Source organism: Leopardus geoffroyi, chromosome A3, assembly GCF_018350155.1.
Source record: "Leopardus geoffroyi isolate Oge1 chromosome A3, O.geoffroyi_Oge1_pat1.0, whole genome shotgun sequence".
Taxonomy (NCBI): domain Eukaryota; kingdom Metazoa; phylum Chordata; class Mammalia; order Carnivora; family Felidae; genus Leopardus; species Leopardus geoffroyi.
The window spans coordinates 52,044,237-52,064,050 of NC_059336.1; the positions used below are offsets into that span (position 1 = coordinate 52,044,237).

At 40.5% G+C, this 19,814-nt stretch overlaps 1 protein-coding gene across 10 annotated transcripts in view; it reads right to left on the minus strand.

Moving 5' to 3' along the window:
* Positions 1-19,814, minus strand: part of LIMS1 (LIM zinc finger domain containing 1) — a 155,783-nt gene that overhangs the window by 13,679 nt on the left and 122,290 nt on the right. For 8 of the 10 annotated variants that reach the window (XM_045443748.1, XM_045443746.1, XM_045443753.1 and 5 more), the window contains exon 2: positions 13,059-13,218. In XM_045443748.1, the coding sequence (XP_045299704.1) occupies positions 13,059-13,218 (160 nt within the window). Of the gene's footprint in view, positions 1-13,058; positions 13,219-18,156; positions 18,423-19,814 lie in introns of those variants that run through there. The other 2 variants (XM_045443744.1, XM_045443743.1) reach the window with 2 other exon arrangements.

Consider the following 19,814-nt stretch of genomic DNA (forward strand, 5'->3'; position numbering starts at 1 on the left):
ATGCACTGTGGGTAGCCCCAACCAGAAGTTATTTATGAAGTAAATATGTTCCTTTATTGGATGTTACAAACATATATAGAAATCAGATGTTTAGCTTTTAGCAGTAATTAAAAAAAGAAATCAAGGGGTGCCTGGGTCGGCTGGGCTGGTCGACAGCAAGGGCTGTCAGTCGGTTGGGTGACTGACTTCAGCTCAGGTCATGATCTCATGGTCTGTGGGTTCGAGCCCTGCGTTGGGCTTTGTGCTGACAGCTCAGAGCCTGGAGCCTGCTTTAGATTCTGTGTCTCCCTGTCTCTCTTCTCTTCTTCCCTTTGTGTTCTATCAAAAATAAACATTAAAAAATTTTAAAAAAAGAGAGAAATCAAATATAAAGACTCAGAAACAACTCCACTGATTTAGTTGGAACCAATAAACTTTTTTATCGGCTACCCTAGTCTTTTGTTTAATTTAACTTTTTTTAATATTTATTTATTTTTGAGACACAGAGTGAGACAGAGTACAAGCAGGGGAGGGGCAGAGAAAGAAGGAGACACAGAATCTGAAGCAGGCTCCAGGCTCCAAGCAAGTGTTCAGTACAGAGCCTGATGTGGGGCTCAAACCTATGAACTGTGAGATCATGACCTGAGCCGAAGTCAGTCACTTAACCGACTGAGCCACCCAGGCGCCCCATCGGCTACCCTAGTCTTAATCCATGTTGAAAGACTGGGCTCAGAACTGTTGGTGTCAGTTGGCCATGTAGCTTTATTCTTTTTTTTAAAGATTTATTTTTTATTTTTTATTTATTTTTATTTTTGAAAGAGTGTGAGCAGGGGAAGGGCAGAGAAAGAGGGGAATAGAGGATTTAAAGCTGGCTCTGTGCTGACAGCAGCAAGCCTGATGCAGGTCTTGATCTCAAGAACCATGAGGTCATGACCTGAGCCAAAGTCAGATACTCAACCAACTGAACCACCCATGTGCCCCTGGCCATGTAGGTTTAATAGCAAAGACTGGTTAATGATTAACAGTGCATCACAACATTTTTAGTAGGAAAACAGAATGTTTTGTGTGCCACTTATGTGTGTGTGGCAGGTTTATTATAATTTTTAAAATCAGTTCTTTTTAATGGAAACAACCAAAAAAAATCTGTCACAGAATTTGGAGACCATTAAAACATAGTTTAATGAGAAAAAAAAAAAGAAACATTCAACTTTTAGTTTGTATTTAATGAAAGAGAAAGACATATTGCTTAAGACAAAAACAAAATGAGTCCAGCAGTTAGCATATATACTATATTTGCTAGCAGAAGGTAGAAAAAAAAATAGGATTGGTTGCAACTTGAGTAAGTCTTTTAAGACGTGATTCAAATAGGTAGCATAGAGTGGAAGTTAAGAACACTGACCATGGATCCAGAATGCCTGAGTTTAAATTCTGGCTAAACCACTGACTGGCTGTGTGACCTGGGTCAAGCTGTTTAGCCTCTCAGTGCCTTGTGAGAGTCACAGACTTCTGTTTTGGCTCTGGCTCCTAACATATACGCATCATGCTCATAATTTCTTACCAATGCTCTATGCTTTGCTCTCACAGACATCTCCCTTTAAAAGGATAAATCCTGTGATATACATATACAATGAAATACCACTCAGCCATAAATAGGAAGGAAATCATGCTAGCTAGCTAGCTATTTATTTATTTATTTATTCATTCATTCATTCATTTATTTTGAGAAAGAAGGGGAATGCAAGGGGCAGAGACAGGAGAGAAGGAGAATCCCAGGCAGGCTCCTCACTGTCAGGGCAAAACCCGATATGGGGCTTAAACTCACAAACCATGAGATCAAGACTTAAGCTGAATTTGGATGCTTAACTGAGCGACCCATATGCCCTGGAAATCCTGCTATTTGCAACAACATGGACAAATCTGGAGGGCATTATGCTAAAAGAATTAAGTCAGGCAGAGAAAGACAAATATTGTGTGATCTCACTTATGTGTGGAATCTAAAAATGCCGAACTCCTAGAAACAGAGTAGTTTGATAGTTACTGGGACCTGGAGGGATCAGGGAAATGGGGAAATATTGCTCAAGGGGTACAAACTTCCAGTTATAAAATGAGTAAATTCTGGGCATCTAAGATACAGCACAGGGATTACAGTTAACAACACACACTACACAATACACAACAAGTATTGCACACTTGAAGTCTGCTAAGACAGTAGATCTTAAATGTTCTCACCATACACACACACAAAAGGTAATTACATGAGGTGATGGATGTGCTAACCTTACTGTGGTTATCATTTCACAATATATACATATACATATGAAATCATCATGTTGTACACCTTAAACTTAATGTTATCTGTCGATCATATTTTAATAAAACCGAAGAAAAAGGATGAGTCCTTTTAAAATTAAAGATAAAAAAAGACAAAGTCTTAACAGGAAGTTGTCATGATTACTCCCTACATTTCCAAATCTGCTACAAATCTGAACCCAGAACAGCCAGCACAGTTCCTAAAGCTAGGCTTCATCCTTATCAAGAAAATACAGAAGGCAAGGTGCCTTGGTGGCTCAGTCGGTTGGGTGTCCAACTCTTGATTTCAGCTCAGGTCATGATCTCACAGTTCGTGGGATCAAGCCCTGCATCAGGCTCCATGCTAACAGTGTGGAGCCTGCTTGGGATTCTCTTTTCCTCTGTCTCTGACGCTCACCCCACTTACGTGCACCCGTGCTCTCTCTCTCCCTCAAAATAAATCAGTAAAACCTTGGTTTGCAAGCATAATTCATTCCAGAAACATGCTTGCATTCCAAAGCACTTGTATATCAAAGCAAATTTGAAGAACCATTGGCTCAGGTGTGATCATGTGACATTTGGCATCATGGACTACTTGTATTGCAAGGCACTGCTCACTTATCAAGTTAAAATTTATTAGAAATGTTTGCTCTTCTTGTGAACACCTGCAGAGTAAGTTATTCGCAATGCAACATTTTACTGTAAATAAAACTTAAAAAAAAAAAAAAACAAAGAAAATACACAAGGCAGGGAAAGACTAGAAGCCTTATGGGTTTGAGGACTCCTGACTAATGACTTTTTATTGGTGTTCTGGGGCAATTAATCACAGTAAGATTTGAGATTCCTTTCTCTTGTGAAGGGGGAAAATCAAGTGCTACTGTGAATACAAATATATTATCAGAGAAATCAACTTTAGGAAGAAGAATCGAAAAATTTAGTTCTCTCAAACCAAAATACAAGGATCCAGAAATGGATCCCTTGAAACCATCCATAAATGCAAACCCTCTGCATACTCTGGGCTGTGCTTATCCTGTATGAGAACTAATGCAAGAGAATTTCTTTTGCTACAACAAGCTGCCTCTTTTCTATAGGTATAGACATGATCAAACACAGTTATGGGCTTGATATCCAAGCCTAGGAGAAAGGCCAGAAGTTGATCCAAAGTAAAACTCTAGGATAAAAATGAAAAATCAGAAATCAGAAATTTGAAAAAATCAAACTTTCAGAAGTACTACCTTTCTAGGTAACTGCATGTTACAACCAAAACTGGTTTAAAATACCCTCAGCTTATAAGAAATATTAATTTGAATTAATTAATTCAATATTGAATATTGAATATTCAATATTCAATAATTAATTAATTAATATTGTTGAAACGGAATGTCTAAGAACCCTACTTGCTGCCACCTGCCTGGAACAGGGATTGTTCAGTCTAGGGGAGGATTAACTCCAACCAAAAATAGCTCTGCTTTATGTTTTATGTTTGAATTCTGTGAAGACTCTCTTTCGAGGAGGGTGGGGCTTGATTCTGCTGCTTTAAAGAAAGCTCAGAATTAGAAACTTAGCTGGTAGTCTCATTTCAAGGCAAGTGCAAATGTTGACAATCTTCACTTGGTGATTTGTACTGGTTTGTCATAAATTGCTTTGAACTGAGTGGGTCAGCAGATAAGCTCCTCATCTAGTTGGGAAGTTTCCTCCCAACCAGACCTCCCTTCTCAGGGTTCAGCCTTCCTGAGTAATCATGATTCTGTGTAAGAGGAAATGAGTGAAGAAATCCCTTTGTAAACCATCTTTCTACTAAATCATTCATTATAAATTGGTCTTTCCTGTTATGCATTTTGTGATAGGAAAAAAAGGACACATTTGGGAAATTCAAACTAAGGAGAGAGAAAGAAATCTGAAGTATTAACAAAGAACTTAATGTGTACTATGCCAAAATGAGAAAGGCTGCACACCATGTTCCTAGTTCTTGGTCCAGTCCATCCTGATTTGTAATGTTTGTAGAATTATATCACCCTTTAACTGTTGGTTCAATTTTACTCTCAAAAGTACCTTCTTAGGGGAAATACTAAGATAATCCTTTTACTGGAGATATGCCGAGATGTCACAAAGTTAGATTTGGGAGCTGTTATGGTGGCTATATAGATATAGTTAGCATTAGGACCTCTGGGCTGAGCGGGTATCCCCCTCTGAAATGGCATTTAAACAGCCTGCTCATGCCACCAATGAATTGGTCATTTTACAAATATTTCTTCATATGTATTGGAATATGACTAGACATACTGGTAACTCATGAAAACCAGTACTGATGAAAACAGATTTCCCTTTGAAGCAAACTACAATTCCAAATGCAAAAATCACTAATTGTATACAACTCATACATTTATCTGACCTCTCTAAATTTTCCTAATCTGAAAATGAGGAACAGAAGCATGGAAGTCATCATCAAGTTCTATCCAAATCACTGTGAAAACTGTATTCACTCCCAGAACTAGGATATAGTGTGGTCTACACAGTATATATACCCTACAATGTAGGCTTTCCATAAATATTTACTGAATGACTGGATGAAAAAGTAGTGATGGCCACATACAAGAGAGCATTATCTCTCAGAATGATAAAATATCAGTCCCAGGAAACCATTTCAACTTCAGTGAGAGTTGGTGCATCCTAGTGGAGGAGAACCCAGCTTGTGCAGACAAGCAGGCATGAGTTAACATCCTGATTTGACCACGTCCCCACTAGTTAACCGTGGTCAAGGTCTCTGAGCCTCATCACGGCCACAAGTAAGTTGGGAAAAAAAGTACCTAACTCACAGGATTTATGTGAGAATCAAATGAAAGAAGAACAACAAGAATAACAGTCTACAAAACACTTAGTATAGGGGCGCCTGGGTGACTTGGTTGGTTAAGCATCAGACTCTTGATTTCGGCTCAGGTCATCATCTTGTTGGTTTGTGAGATCGAGTCCTGCGTCAGGATCTGCACTGACAATGCAGAGTCTGCTTGGGATTTTCTCTCTCCCTCTCTCTCTGCCCCTCCCTGCTTGCACTCACGCGTGCAATCTCTCTCCCCAAATAAATTAAAAAACTAAAAAAAAAAAAAAAGAAAGAAAAAAGAGAAAGAAATACCTAGTATAGTGCCTGGCTCAGAAATAAAAGTATTAGTGTAATTCACAAGTCTTCTAAAATCAGGAATTGTGGGACATTTATTCACACATAAAGTACTACATTCTAGGCAAGGTTAAGGACTGTGACTTAACACAACAAGCTAGGTGACCTTACTCTCAAGAGATACATGGAAGCAGAAACAGCACCTCAACTCCTGGGGGTGTTAGGGGTGGCAAGCAATACCACCACCATGATTGTTTGAACATGTTGTTTTTATTACTGCCCTGATCACTACCTTCCAATACAGACAAAATTAAAAGATAAATATTTTTTGGAATCATTAATATTTATTATTTTTTTAATTTTTATTTATTTATTTTGAGAGAGAGAGAGTGCACCCAAGTGGGAGAGGGGCAGAGAGAGACAGAGAGAGAATCCCAAGAAGGCTCCACACTGTCAACACAGAGCCAGACACAGGGCTTGATCCCACAAAGTGTGAGATCATGAACTGAGCTGCAAACAACAATCAGATGCTTAACTGACTGAGCGCCACCCAGGCGCCCCTGGAATCATAAACATTTAAAAGTTGTTTAAAATTAAAACACAGAAGTAGGATATTTGAAAAGAGAAAAATAAATTTCAGTTAGTGGAACCAGTACTAATCACCACACAGGTAATGTATCTTGCCTTCTGCTAAATGAGGATGATATTTTCATTATGAATAGTTGAATGATGACTATCCAAGAACGGTATAGTTATCTTTTCTTGTGTCAATTTAAACCGGAAAAATGTAGGCTCTCTTGAGGGTCTTTCTTAAGTGAAATCTGTCTAGAAATACTTTCTAATTAAATTTATGGGGCACCTGGGTGGCTCAGTCAGTTAAGCATCTGACTTCAGCTCAGGTCACGATCTCGCTGTTTGTGGGTTTGAGCCCCATGTCGGGCTCTGTGCTGACAACTCGGAGCCTGGAGCCTGCTTCTGATTCTATGTTTTCCTCTCTTTCTGTTCCTCCCCCGCTTGCTTGCGCTCGCTCTCTCTCTCTCTCTCTCTCTCTCTCTTTCAAAAATAAATAAAGCTTAAATTTTTTTTTTAATTTATGGAACAAGAATTAGCTCTAACTGCAGTCAAATTCTGAGAGACAGAACTATAAAAAGGTTTTTTATTTTGTGAGAGTACTGCCTAACCAACATGGGGAACACACCCACTTACAATGGACTTGCTATATCCCTAGCAAGATCATAACCCTCATTGTTTAGTGTAATGGTTCTCAGCTGAGGGTGATTTAGCGCCCCAAGGGATATTCTGGTTGTCAGGACTGGGGATCTAGTGGGTAGAGATTACTAAACATCCTACAATGCACAGGACAGCTTCCAGAACACAGCATGCTACCTTGGTTCAAACTCATAACCGTATCAGACACATGTGATTAATCCCTTGTTAGAGAAAACTGAAATTCAAAAAATATTAAATAACTTGCACCAAAGCCAGTAGAGCTGGGGTTCAATCCAAGGCTGTCAGACCCTAAAATCTACACTGCTTCTTCTGTATCCACCACCTCTTTCAGACAGAGCAATAGAGAATATAACCTAGAATTCTTAAATTATCTTGTGGGTTTCTATCAACTTAAAAACCATGGCTTCTCTGCCAACACACGATGTGAACTTCACTTGAGAACTGTTAATCTGAACACAGATAGATGAAGAGGTAATTCTGTTGGATGTGGAACAATGACATTACAGCCTGGAACTACTGTGTTCCTTTTTGACAACGTATCAATAAAGTGAATCCTCCTTCTATTTCCATTGCACAAATCTGAGGAAAATGCTGAGGTCCTGAAACAACCTAATTATGGATACATGGTTCCTAAGACATCCTAGGATGCACAGCTTCACTGACAGTTTCTCTCAGTCAGCAAATATTCAGAGGACCCACTAAAGGCAAGGCACGATGCTAGAAGCTGCTGCAGATATATGTAGTGACAGCCTGTAAAATCATATCATGGTTATTTTCTAAAAAAAAAGTACCTTCCATTTACTAAGCTCTTTACCAAGTGCCGCTGTGCTGAAATATAAACATCATCTATTCCGGTTTTCAGTAGATTCTGGGGTAGAAATCTGTCCTCAGGTAGATTTAACTTCCTATTACCAACCAGTCTGTAATACTGTGAAGTTTTGTATTTAATTTTCAATGACTTGATCTTGGTCAGCCTAGTCTAATACACTGTAGGATAAGCTCCTTAAGACTCTATCTACCTTGCTCATCATTGTACTCCTAGAATGCAACATGGTGCCTGACACACTGTAACTACCTAACTAATATTATAAATATTGTTAAATGGATGGATAGGTCAATAAAGAATGAATAAACACACACATGGGAAATCTCATGATGTCTGACTAATCGAGGCTGTTTGGTCACCTTCAATCTGTGACAGTTCCTCAACCTTGCCCTGTCTTAAATGACCTTGACACTTAAAAAAAAAAATGTATGTTTATTATTTATTTATTTAGAGACAGAGCATGCACACACAAGCAAGAGAGGGGCAGACAGAAAGGGAGAAAAATCCTAAGCAGGCTCAACACTGTTAGCATAGGGCCTGACGCAGCGCTTGATCCGATGAACTGTGAGATCATAATCTGAGCTGAAACCAAGAGTCAGGTGCTTAACTGACCGAGCCCTGCCCTTGACACTTTTAAAGGGTACGGGTTGTGTTTTGTAGAGTGCTCCTCATTATGTGTTTGTCTCATGATTAGACTGAGGTCATAGATTTGTGGGAATACCACAGGGGTAATAATATGCTCTATTTTCTTGCATCATATCGGAGAGTACATGATCTCAACATGATTTCTTACTGGTCATGTTTACCTTGACCACTTGATTAAGAGGGTATTGGGGCGCCTGGATGGCTCAGTCGGTTGAGCGTCCGACTTCGGCTCACGTCATGATCTCACGGTTTGTGGATTCGAGCCCTGTGTCAGGCTCTGTGCTGACAGCTCAGAGGCTGGAGCCTGCTTCAGATTCTGTGTCTCCTTCTCTCTCTGCCCCTCCCCTGCTCGCACTCTGTTTCTCTCGCAAAAATAAACAAACATTAAAAAAAAAAAAGATGGTATCTGCCAGGGGCACCTAGGTGGCTCAGTCAGTTAAGCGCCTGTCGTAGGTTCAAGTCATGATCTCATGGTCCGTGAATTCGAGCCCCACATCAGGCTCTGTGCTGGCAGCTCAGAGCCTGGAGCCTGCTTTGGATTCTGTGTCTCCCTCTCTCTGTCTCTCTAACCCTGCCCCACTCACGCTCTGTCTCTGTCTTTCAAAAATGAATAAACGTTAAAAAAAAAAAAAAAGATAGTACCTGCTAGGTTTTGCCACCGCAAAGTCACTACTTTACCCTTTCTATATCCCTTTCAATACGCTTTCAATCCCAACTAGATATAATATGTCAGTCAATAAAAGAACATTTTGTTAAGGCCAGTATCCCAAAAATCATCTCTTAACTATGATTCTTCTGTTGTACCTCCTCCCCCAAAAAACACAAAAATTTAAAGTAACTTCATTTAGTGTTATATGTCTGGAAATTATTTCCAAACAATTTGGCAGAAGATGGGTGTTGTGGGTATGTGTGTGAGATGCATAAGGATACATGATATTCACTGTATTATTCTTTCAACTTTCCTGTAGGTTTTAAATAACAACTAAATTTATTCAAGAACACCACATTGGCCTGAACCAATATACCAAATCAGTGGTTCACCTATGGTAGTGAAAATACATCATGATTAGGCATTTTACTCAGGGTTCTCCCCAAAACTGAAATTTCCTATTTTTACATAAGAATACATTTCTTTCATCCACCACTCTGGGCAATGTTCATGAAATGAGCAATAGGTAAATGAGTAAAGACTCTGAAGGATAGCCTGCAATGTTTATATTAGAAAATGTGTTCCCTGGGTCCTAGTGGGAATCTTAGCATTTTATCTTGCCATCTGTACAATCCAAGCACTGTATACATACCATTGTATTTATTAAGCACCTAGTAGTCATCAAATACTGCATAACAAACTATAGAGATACTGAATCAATGAGAACAGTCCTTGCACCCAAGGTATTCAATGTAATAAATTGTGAAATGCCGTCTTTACTAAGGGTATAAACAAAGTGCTGTGTGTAGTCAGAGAAGACAACTGAAATGAGACAGGTGTGAGTGGCCTGAAAACATGACTAATGTGGTCTTGTAAATAAAAACATCCCAGGTACAGCAGTCATTGATGACAGAAGCTATGGAGCACAAGAAACACTGAGACAGACCTTATATTTTTTAGCAGTGATAGATTACAGCCTCAATGGCAAACTTTTAAGTTCACTTACTGAACCACATAAGCTGGTGGGTTGGAATTCACCCTGCATAAAGGAGCCAGTGCAGGTAATAATCCTGGTTGCTGCTAAAACAGTCTTAAGAGGAGCTGCAAATGAGCCAGAAATAGCTGAGCTCAATCAGCTTACCTCCAGACAAACATCCTCATGAATGGGTAGGAAACAGTAGTGTAATAGTAGACTTGCCTTTGGGGCCAAAGGGAGGAGCATCCTGGCCATCTGATCCCAAATATCAGAAGTTACACAGTATAAAGTGAATCCCATTTTCAAGGGGAAGAACTAATCCTACAGAGAAAAGACTAGGGATGGTGGAAATAAGGGAAGGTTGATGTTTTAATAATAAGACAAAAGCAATACAAAGCTGTAGAGTAGAAAGGACACATTTGCTATTATTACCAAGATTGAAGTCCATACTTTGTGTCTCAAATGGAAAGCAAGCCAGGTACATTTTTAAGCTTGCTTTTCAATAACTGAAAATGCAGATTATTTCCTGGAAGCCCTGGATAGCTTTTTCTCGGGTATCATTCAACCAAAAAGAAAGGCCAGATTTTCTACATGCAGATTTACACATCCTTGGCCTTGGAAAAGGGGTTTTAATTTTAAGTGTAGCTAAAACAGCAATCTTCCTCAGGACCCAAGGGACCTTAAGCTGGGCAATAGCCCATTCATAGACTAGTTCTGTGTATTCATAACATTCTGGAATAATATCAGATGGACCCAGGAAGCATATTTATAGTCCAGAAGTAAAGAGGAGTGAGGTGTGGGCAGGAGGACAAGTGTGAGTCATGCTTTATTCTGTCCCACTGAAAGCTCTCACAGAGCCTCCCCTCTGACTAAGCACAAGTGGCCTGACAGCTGACAGAACACAGATGCGGAACCAGGACCTTAGGAGGTGACAGTGCCTGACAGCAATTATTAATTCCAAAGTGCCAGGTGAATGGACCATATAATATTGAATTAATGTTTGGAAAAACTGACCCTGCCTTTCCCTTTTGGATCCTTCTCTTCCTCCTCTGGACTCTCTCCTAAGGTTTTTGCCATAACTAACCATTTCAATAAAAATATCTAGATTTGAGGGGCATCTGGGTGACTCAGTCGGTTGGGCATCCAACTCTGGATTTGTTTGGCTTAGGTCATGATCCCAGCGTCATGGGATCAAGCCCCACATCAGGTTCTGTGCTGAGCGTGGAGTCTGCTAAAGATTCTTTCTCTCTGCCCATCCCTGCCCCTTCCCCTCCCCTGCTCTCGTGCTCTCTCTCTAGACTTAAAAAACAAACAAACAAAAAAACCCTTAGATCTGAAAAGAATACGCATGGGAAAGAATACCATATTAGACATTAGGAGACCAAACTAGGTTCTAATCCCATTCACATCACAGACCTACTGTGTTATAGCAACACTTCAACATCTTTGGGCCTCAAGGGGGGAAAAAAAGTAGGGGTAAGGTTGGGACTGACAGAGTATGAAGACTCATGTTTCCTCAAGAGGCAGACACTTGGCTCTCTTTAAGTGACCTCCTTCCTTGCCAGAGTCCTGGCACACCTCTACTGTGCTGACCTGAGCCAGAGTCCCAGCACACCCCCACTGTGCTGACCTGAGAACCTGAGTGTTTCATCAAGACCATGGAAGCAGGTCCTTTTCCTTTTACTACAACTGAGGACTGCCCTCCCTCCTGCCCCTGCTCCTTTTCTCTCCCTGTTGACTAGACCCCTAGCGATTTCCTTTTCTTCTTCAGAAATCTAGCTGCCGTTCTCCTCATTACCACTGGCAGCTTCACCCACAACCTCAGGAAGGGATCTGTTACCCTGATGCCAAGAAGCACAGTCCCTGCTCTAGCTGCCTCCTTGGTCTTCCCTCCTACTACGCCTCTTCTCACTGTCACTTGCTGTTCCCAGCCCAAAGCCATCACATTTGACAGAAAAAGAGATTCCCACTGCCCAGGGAAGGAGTTTGGAAGAATGAAGGAAAAGAAAACAAGAATCTCTTCCTGTTGCTAGGGTTTTTATTGTGGAGAATATAGTTTCTGGGATACAGCAGGAGCTCAAATATGTATTCTAATCAAAACTCTTTTTTTTTTTTTTTTTGAAAGACAGAGCACGAGCAGGGGATGAAGAGAGAGAGAAAGATAGAATCCAAGCAGGCTCTGCAGGGTCAGCACAGAGCCTGATGTGGGGCTTGAACTCATGAAACCATGAGATCGTGACACTTAACCGACTGAACCCCCACCCCCCCAGGTGCCCCTCTAATCAAAACTCTTAAAGCTTTCCCCAGAGTTATGTTACTATAGACAGGGCAGTTCTGCATGTCATGTGCATATGATGGGGTAAATAGCTTTTCTGCAGGCTGGCCTGGAAACCTCCCTCTCAGGAGGCGTTATTTCCATGGGAAAATGCCATCTGAGTGGCAAACAATTCACTTACTAATAACCATTAAAAATTACCTTTCCTTCCTCAGGAATGGCTTTTAAAACAGGGAAATTAAAAAATGTGCTAGGCAAAGAAGAAATGAAAGAGCAGCTGTCTCTGGCTATAACATAATTCTATGTACAGATATTATCACAGAGAGACATGCATATGAATAACACACACATATAAATATGTAAGGAGTAAGCTGGTAAAAGTGCACTATCTAACTGGTCACACACACACACAACCACTCTCATCTTTGTTAACAACATGGGCTTGGCCTCTGTAGACTACTCCCAAAAGCAGACATATTCTGTGAGTAGGGGCTTTTAGCAATGGTAAGAAGAAATCCAAGTGTAGACACCACAGGGTAACACACGAGAATCAGGAGCAAGAATTTGGAAAAGAAGATACATAGAAGAGCTTAATATGGACAGGATATCCCTCCAAAATATCCAAATAAGATCCTTCTTAGAGAATAAATGCATGGAAGCTCCTATTGATTGTTTGAAAGGTAGGTAACAGATACCCTGCCTTAGAGAGGATGTTTCATGGTGCTCTGAGTTGGGGAAAGACAGAGGCAGGAATCAGGAAGGTATGTGTAGGGGGCAAGCAAATCAGAAAACCTGCAGCTAAAGCTTACAAAAGGGCTCTGTCTGCTGAGCTGAAGTGCACAGATCTGATGGGTCGAGTCACAAGGCACCAAGGGTTCTGGCACAGGAAGGTGAAATGAACAGTACAAGTTGGTGGGTCTGTCAGGGCATTCCACATAGAAGCCATCACTGACCTGACAGGTACCAAAATACCTGGTACTTCAACACCATCTTCATACTGAAATTTAAACCGAAGAAGGATGCCTCAAAACAAGGTGGAGTGGGAAGGGAACGTTGCTTCTGTCCAGGCTGACTCACCTCATAAAAGAGTCCCTCTGGGAACTGCTGGAAACACTGGGCACACACGAAGCACTGCTCGTGGTACAGCTCCCCGTTACTGTTTACTATCTTCTCGGCGGGCGCAAAGCCCCCCTTGCAGCGCTCACAGGTGGCATTGGCCAGGGCATTGGCCATGTTGCTGTAATACACAAAGGACAGAAGTCACAGACTGTCTACCTTTTCTTAAACTTAAGACTAAACAACATAAAGGACTAAGGAGAAAATTCTATCTGATGACAAAAATCATATTGTAGCCCTAAAGCCCAATTTCTTGTGTCTTAAGTACTCAACTCAAACTGTTCCCATCTCTTTGCCTTAGCATCTTAGGTGCTGAAAGGGTCTCTTGCTTGGAATCTGTTTTTAATATTGCTGACATTCCTCTTGCTAAATATACTATAAGAGGGTGCCTGCTACCTGTGAGGAACTAGGGATAGAGATTAAAGTCAAGAGTTGCTCTTGAGAGAGCTTGAGGTTATAGCTTCCTAAGTAGCCTAATTAAAATATCCACAGGTCACCATCTCAAAGCCAGTTTTTCACCCTTCTGAGAACAGAATCTAAATTGCATGTCAACTGAATGCCATGTCCTAGGCTGGACACAGGTTATCCCTTTGGTTATATCCTGCTGAAGGCAACTGCTACAGTAGCTCTTAAAACCAGCCAGAGTGCCATGGTCCTGTAATCTCATTAGTAAGACAAGTATTAGGCCCTGGCATTATAAGCTGTATCTTAAAGTCACAGCATTGTCCATTATGAAGATCATTTTACAGACATGACACAGGGAGGTTCAGGGAGGTGGAATGACCTATCCAACTTCACAAGTCTCAGTAGTTAATGGAAGATACAGGACCAGAATCCAGGGCCCCCATTCATAAAATCACAACCAGATTATAGTATCAATTTCAAAAATCCGAGAATATGTGATAGGGACACAATCACGCTTTACATATTAGGCAGTCAAGTGACCACTGAAGAGCCCAGTGACCCGATCTCTCCCTTGCAGTTATTCCACTGTACCTTGAAGCATATAGGAAGAACTCTATAAAGGGTTCCCAGCCCTATTTAACCACTGTGTATTTGGGGGCGTCTGGCTGGCTCAAACGAAGGAGCATGCAACTCTTGATTGTGTGGTCGTGAGTTCAAGCCCCATGTTGGGGGTAGAGATTACTTAAATAAACTTAAAAAAAAAAAAAAAAAAAAAGAAAGAACTGCTTTGTTTTAAAAGGCCATGAAGTGAGGAATGTCCCCTAACCAGAGCAGTCATTGGCCAAACTGTCCTTCACAATTTGGCAAGTTTATTTTCAGACGCCCACTCAGAGCACAAGCTCTACCTGTGTGTTTAGGTCCCTGGTGCAGCCTGTAACCACCCAGATATTGAATCAATCCACCTGGTAAAGATACTGCTGACATTCTCCAGAATCTTCACAACCACCCTGTGAGGCAGGTGAGGAGTCTTCATTTTACAGATTAATAACTGCCTTGTCCCCAGCCGGTTTCTAAGTTTTGCCGTTTCCTTAGCAGAAAGGCTCACACATATGTTGTCTCACCTCCACCCCAGCCCAGTGGAAGACAAGTTTGCCTTCTTGCCCCAAATGTTTCAAAGAACAGTATTCCTATTTTGTAGCCTTGCCATAACTAACCTCATGCAGAAGTACCATGTTCATAACCGCATACCAATCAAAACTCAACTTTACTTAATAGGCTTAAATATAAAATTAAAACATCACAAAAAAAGAAAACAAAGGAGCGCCTGGGTGGCTCTGTCAGTTAGGTAACTGACTTGGTTTCGGGTCAAGTCATGATCTCATGGGTTTGTGAGATAGAGCCCCACATGGGGTTCTGCACTAAGCATCATATAGCCTGACTGGGATTGTCTCTCCCCCTTCTCTCTGACCCTCCCTGCTTGCATGCAACTTGCATACACTCTCTCAATAAATAGATAGATAGATAGATAGATAGATAAATAAATAAAATCTAAAAAAAGGAAAAGAAAAAAAAAAGGAAGACAGGCAGCCTCACTGCTTGGCAAACCTAGCCTAAGTTATCACATTAAAACAAATTTTCTACTTTGTCATTTCAAAATTACTGTTGGTTAGGGAGAAAAATCTTCACATTCCCTTCTTACTGGGTTTTGCCGTAAGCTAGATGAATTACAACAATTTTAATAAAGCTCTTGGAAAGGTTTGTGTTTCTCCTTTCTCCTGACCAAAATCCACAGGTGTCCCTAGATGAAGGATGGGAAGCCCGCACCTGCCCCCATAATTCTTAATATCGTTTTGAAGATAAAATTTTAAAAAGTATGTAACTTTGGAAGCCAGAAGATGCTACTCAAAGACAAAGTGTCATTATTAATTTTCAACCCCCTCAAAAGGTTCACTCCATCCTTATAATTTTAAAAGAACTCCTAAAAAGCAGGAAGTGCAGAACATTCTGGAATGTCCTGATCCATTATTATCTTGGTTCTTAAAGTACAGGGGTCACTGTGACCCTTTTAGGGGTTCAAAAACTCCCTTCCTTTTTCAACTATATCTCTATGGGAAGCATATTTTCTTTATATACATTAGCGACATATTACATTAGGATAAACACAGAATCAGAACTGAGAAACTGTCTTAGACAGTCACTAATGAGATTTGCAAAAATGTAATTCAATGCCATTTTTCCCACCAAGCTTTTGTCATTTGAAAACAGTTATTTTTCATAAAAATTAATATCAAGTTATTAGTATTAACATGTAATGGGTTTATTGTTTTTTAAATTAATAAATATTTTGTTCTCAGTTTTATTTTCAAAAACAGTAAATATTGCTAAGCAAAAGCTCTCTGGGGACCTCAATAATTTTTTTTCATTTTTTAAAACATTTTATTTATTTTTGCAAGACAGAGAGATAGAGCATGGACAGAAGAGGGGCAGAGAGAGAAGGAGACACAGAATCTGAAGCAGGCTCCAGGCTCCAAGCTGTCAGCACAGAGCCCGATGTGGGGCTTGAACCCATGAACCATGAGATCCTGACCTGAGCCGATGCTTAACTGACTGAGTCACCCAGGAGCCCTGGGGGACCTCAACAATTTTTAAGAGTGTAAAGCAGTCCCAAGACCAAAGCATTTATCACCTGTTTACTACTCATTATACTAAACACTGGTTATAGTCAAATTCAAATACTCAAATAGAATTAGAAAATAGGTTGACACATTATAAAAACAAATACATAGTTTCCCACACACAGGAAAAATAAACTAGTTTTAGCCATAATGTAATGTGTATTTTTGAAGAAGTATTCCTTTTAATAACAAGCAGGATAAGGAAACAGAACCTTAGAGGAAACTTTCAGAACAAAAGCCCCAATAATCTCACCCAGCTACTGAACTGTTTACATTTCCTTTTCCTCTCCTGTTTTTGACCCTCTGGCAGTATTTATTCAATGGACTATTTTTTAGAGCAGTTTTTGGTTCACAGCAAAACTGAGCAGAAAGTGTAAAGAGTTCCCATTCACCCCCACATCTGAGCCTCCCCTGCTACCAATACCCCCACCAAAGAGGTAGTACTTTGTTACAACTAATGAACCTACAGTGACCTGTGTGTTTTTTTTTTACAGTTGTTTTTATCTTTAACACTACTATGATAGAAGTTACATTTTATTTTATTATTTTTGTTATTTTTAGTTCAGGTAATTATTTATTTATTTATTTACTTATTTATTTAATTTAAATTCAAGTTAGTTAACATATCATGTAGCATTGGTTTCAGGAGTGGAACCCAGTGACTCATCACTTAAAACATACAACACTGAGTGCTCATCCCAGCAAGTGCCCTCATTAATCCCCATCACCCATTTGACACATCCTCTCACCCCCTTCCCCTCCAGCAACCCTCAGTTTGTTCTATTTCAGAGTCTCTTATGGTTTGCCTCCCTCTCTACATTTTAAAAGTTATGAATGATAGTTATAACTGTCATCAGGCTAGAAATAATTACTTGGCTGATTTTTCAAAAAGGGATTTATGCTAAGAAGTGTTGATGACAAAGAATATATATGTTGGGAAGTATCTTTACATCTGGCCAGTCATAACTGATTATTATGTCAGTCATAACTGACCCACTTCCACAAATTAGCTGCACACAGAAAACTTGGCATCACTGAGCTTTTTGTTTTTCTTTTGTCTTATTGATCAAAGTATGGGAAAAAATTTTCTGGCATTAAAATGAAAAACAAATTTGTAAATCCAAAAAGCATCTTGAAAGTCCATGAAGCATTTTGGTTACAGTATAATTATAATTGCCCAATTATACTTAAACAGAACTCTTTATAAGTTGTGAAAAATAAATGACATCTGTTACAATACCACACAGAATGGGTTCACGGAAATAGAGAATCAGGTCAGTTAAATTCTCTTTAACTCTTAATTGACAAATTGGGAATCTGCAATAATTCGAAGCTTCCGACTTTACATGAGTTGCTCTAAATAATACTAAATACTACTCTGCACTATTTTTTTTATTGTTTGCTAAAATCCACTTAATGACATGAATTAGACTAACTTTTTAGAGTTAATGGCACACACACACACACACACACACACACAGGTTACACAACATTCTTATTTATTCATTCAGTCCCTTTGAGACAGTATTAAACCCAGTTAGCCTACTTCAAACTGCTTTGTTAAACCTAACAAAAATGTGCATCCTTATTAACAGTCTGTAGTTCAGTTTTTACTGTTCCCCTCAACTGACCCCTTATGTGTAGGAAGTTTTAGAGCATACAATTTTTCTACTATAAATCCTGACAGCAAAAACTCTAAATCTCCCTCTTGGACTACGTAATGAAAATGTACTATTATCAGGAATCTACTGAAGACAAAGATGTTACTACTATTACTTTAAAGGCAGCATTTTTGTTCACTTCTGCATTTCATCTGGTGGATTCTTGCCTGCTGGAATACACCCCCCGCCCCTCCATCACCCTAGAATGCCCCTGCTAAAAGTTGAGGAAATAAAACCATCAATAGTTAGTGAACTCGAAACCCAAGATGGCTAGATCTGGAAGAGAGGAGCTCCTCTCCCAGGAGAAGAGACACTTACAATTTCGCATAAAAGTCACAAAACTCCTTGTAGACCTTTACGTCACTGTGCCTGCGCTGCAGTTTGGACACAGCCCTCTCGTCTTCATTGCCATTAGCCTGGTGGACATTGTTAAGAGCTGTCTGGGGGATTTCTTCATTCTCTGGGATAACATAGGGGCACACCCTGCCCGGGAACGCCATCCGTGGGTGCTTGAGAGCCCCAAACCCAGGGCAGAGAGTAGCAGGCAGGGACAGAGAAACAATTTCCAGGCCTCCCCTGTTTCCCTGCCAGGGTCACTCCCACTGTTCCCACAGACGTCAGCCCTGCGTTTGCCAGGATCATTCCTAGCCTTTCATGTTAAGAGCTCCAGCAGCAAAGCAGTCAGTTGGTGTGCCAGTCCTGATTTACTGAGGCATTTCTGGAAGCTCCAGAAAACATTCCACAAAGCAGTGACAGTCTTTGCTGGAGCAATCTTCCTGATGGACTGTGTCTGTAAACACTGCTATGGAAGGAAGAACTGCTTGGCAGGGTCCGAGAGAAACAAACATCCACGTGTCCTGGGGAATCTGTCACCAGGCATCAACCACACAAACACTGTGCTTCTTGTAAAACATCCCCAGATATTCTGTTCCTAAACAAGCTCCCCACTGAGGCCAAATGCAGCTGGCACACTCTATGGGGTGTTGTAATGCCCAGGGCATGCTTGCCAGCTATACCCACGGTTGCCGTCCCCCAGGGGTCTGTGAGTCCCTGAGATTTGGAGCTACTTTGGACTTTCATTGATCCTAGTACTTGGTACATAGCAAGAGTTGGATGATGTGTTCAATGAATGGACACAAGAAGAAATAGGAAAGCGCTAGAGTCTAGTAAGAAACCCCCAGCTAATCCTAGCCTTTATCATGGCTAAGGATGCTGCTGGCATTCCTGCAATAGTCAGTCTACAGTACTGTTGTCTTGTAGCAGTGCTACAGATGAGGAGGGTGATGATGAAGGCCACGGGCAATAGAGGGGCTCAGAACCTTTCTCCCGGCCCATTCCTCTGAGACCTAGGTGCTTGATTTCTCACCAAAATCAAGGTACCAAGGGCCACTTGAGAAAGAAAAGCTAGAGCGTAGGTAAAAGGTACACTGACCAACAGAGGTCACACTAGAGATGAGAGCCATGAAAGCATCAGCAAACAGACACAATGCAGCTGAGACTCCCAAATAATAACAATAAATAATGCTACCTAAGCATTTGTAAGCGCTCTCACATCCCTATAAGGTAGGTATTATTTACAGATGAGGAACTGAGGTGTAAGGAGGCTGAATAACTAATTAAGTACATGGGAGAGTCAAGATTTAAATCTAAGTAACCTTATTCTAGAGCCTATGTTGTCAACTACCATGTCAGAAAATAGTTAAACATATTCACTGGAGAGCAAAATAAGTTAACTACAAAAGATTTAAGTAGTGAGCACAAAATGAGACAGAAGCAGAAAATGAGATCTAGTCTTCCCACTTTGAAACCCAATGAATGATCTCAGAGCACAGGTCAGAAATTTAAAGGCTGTGGGGCTATGGATCCTGCTCAGACCCCAAGCCTGTGGCTGATGGAGTAAGAGACTCACCCCTTTTTTTTAAGTAGGCTCCACACCCAGTGCTGAGCCCAGTGCAGGGCTTGAACTCATGACTCTG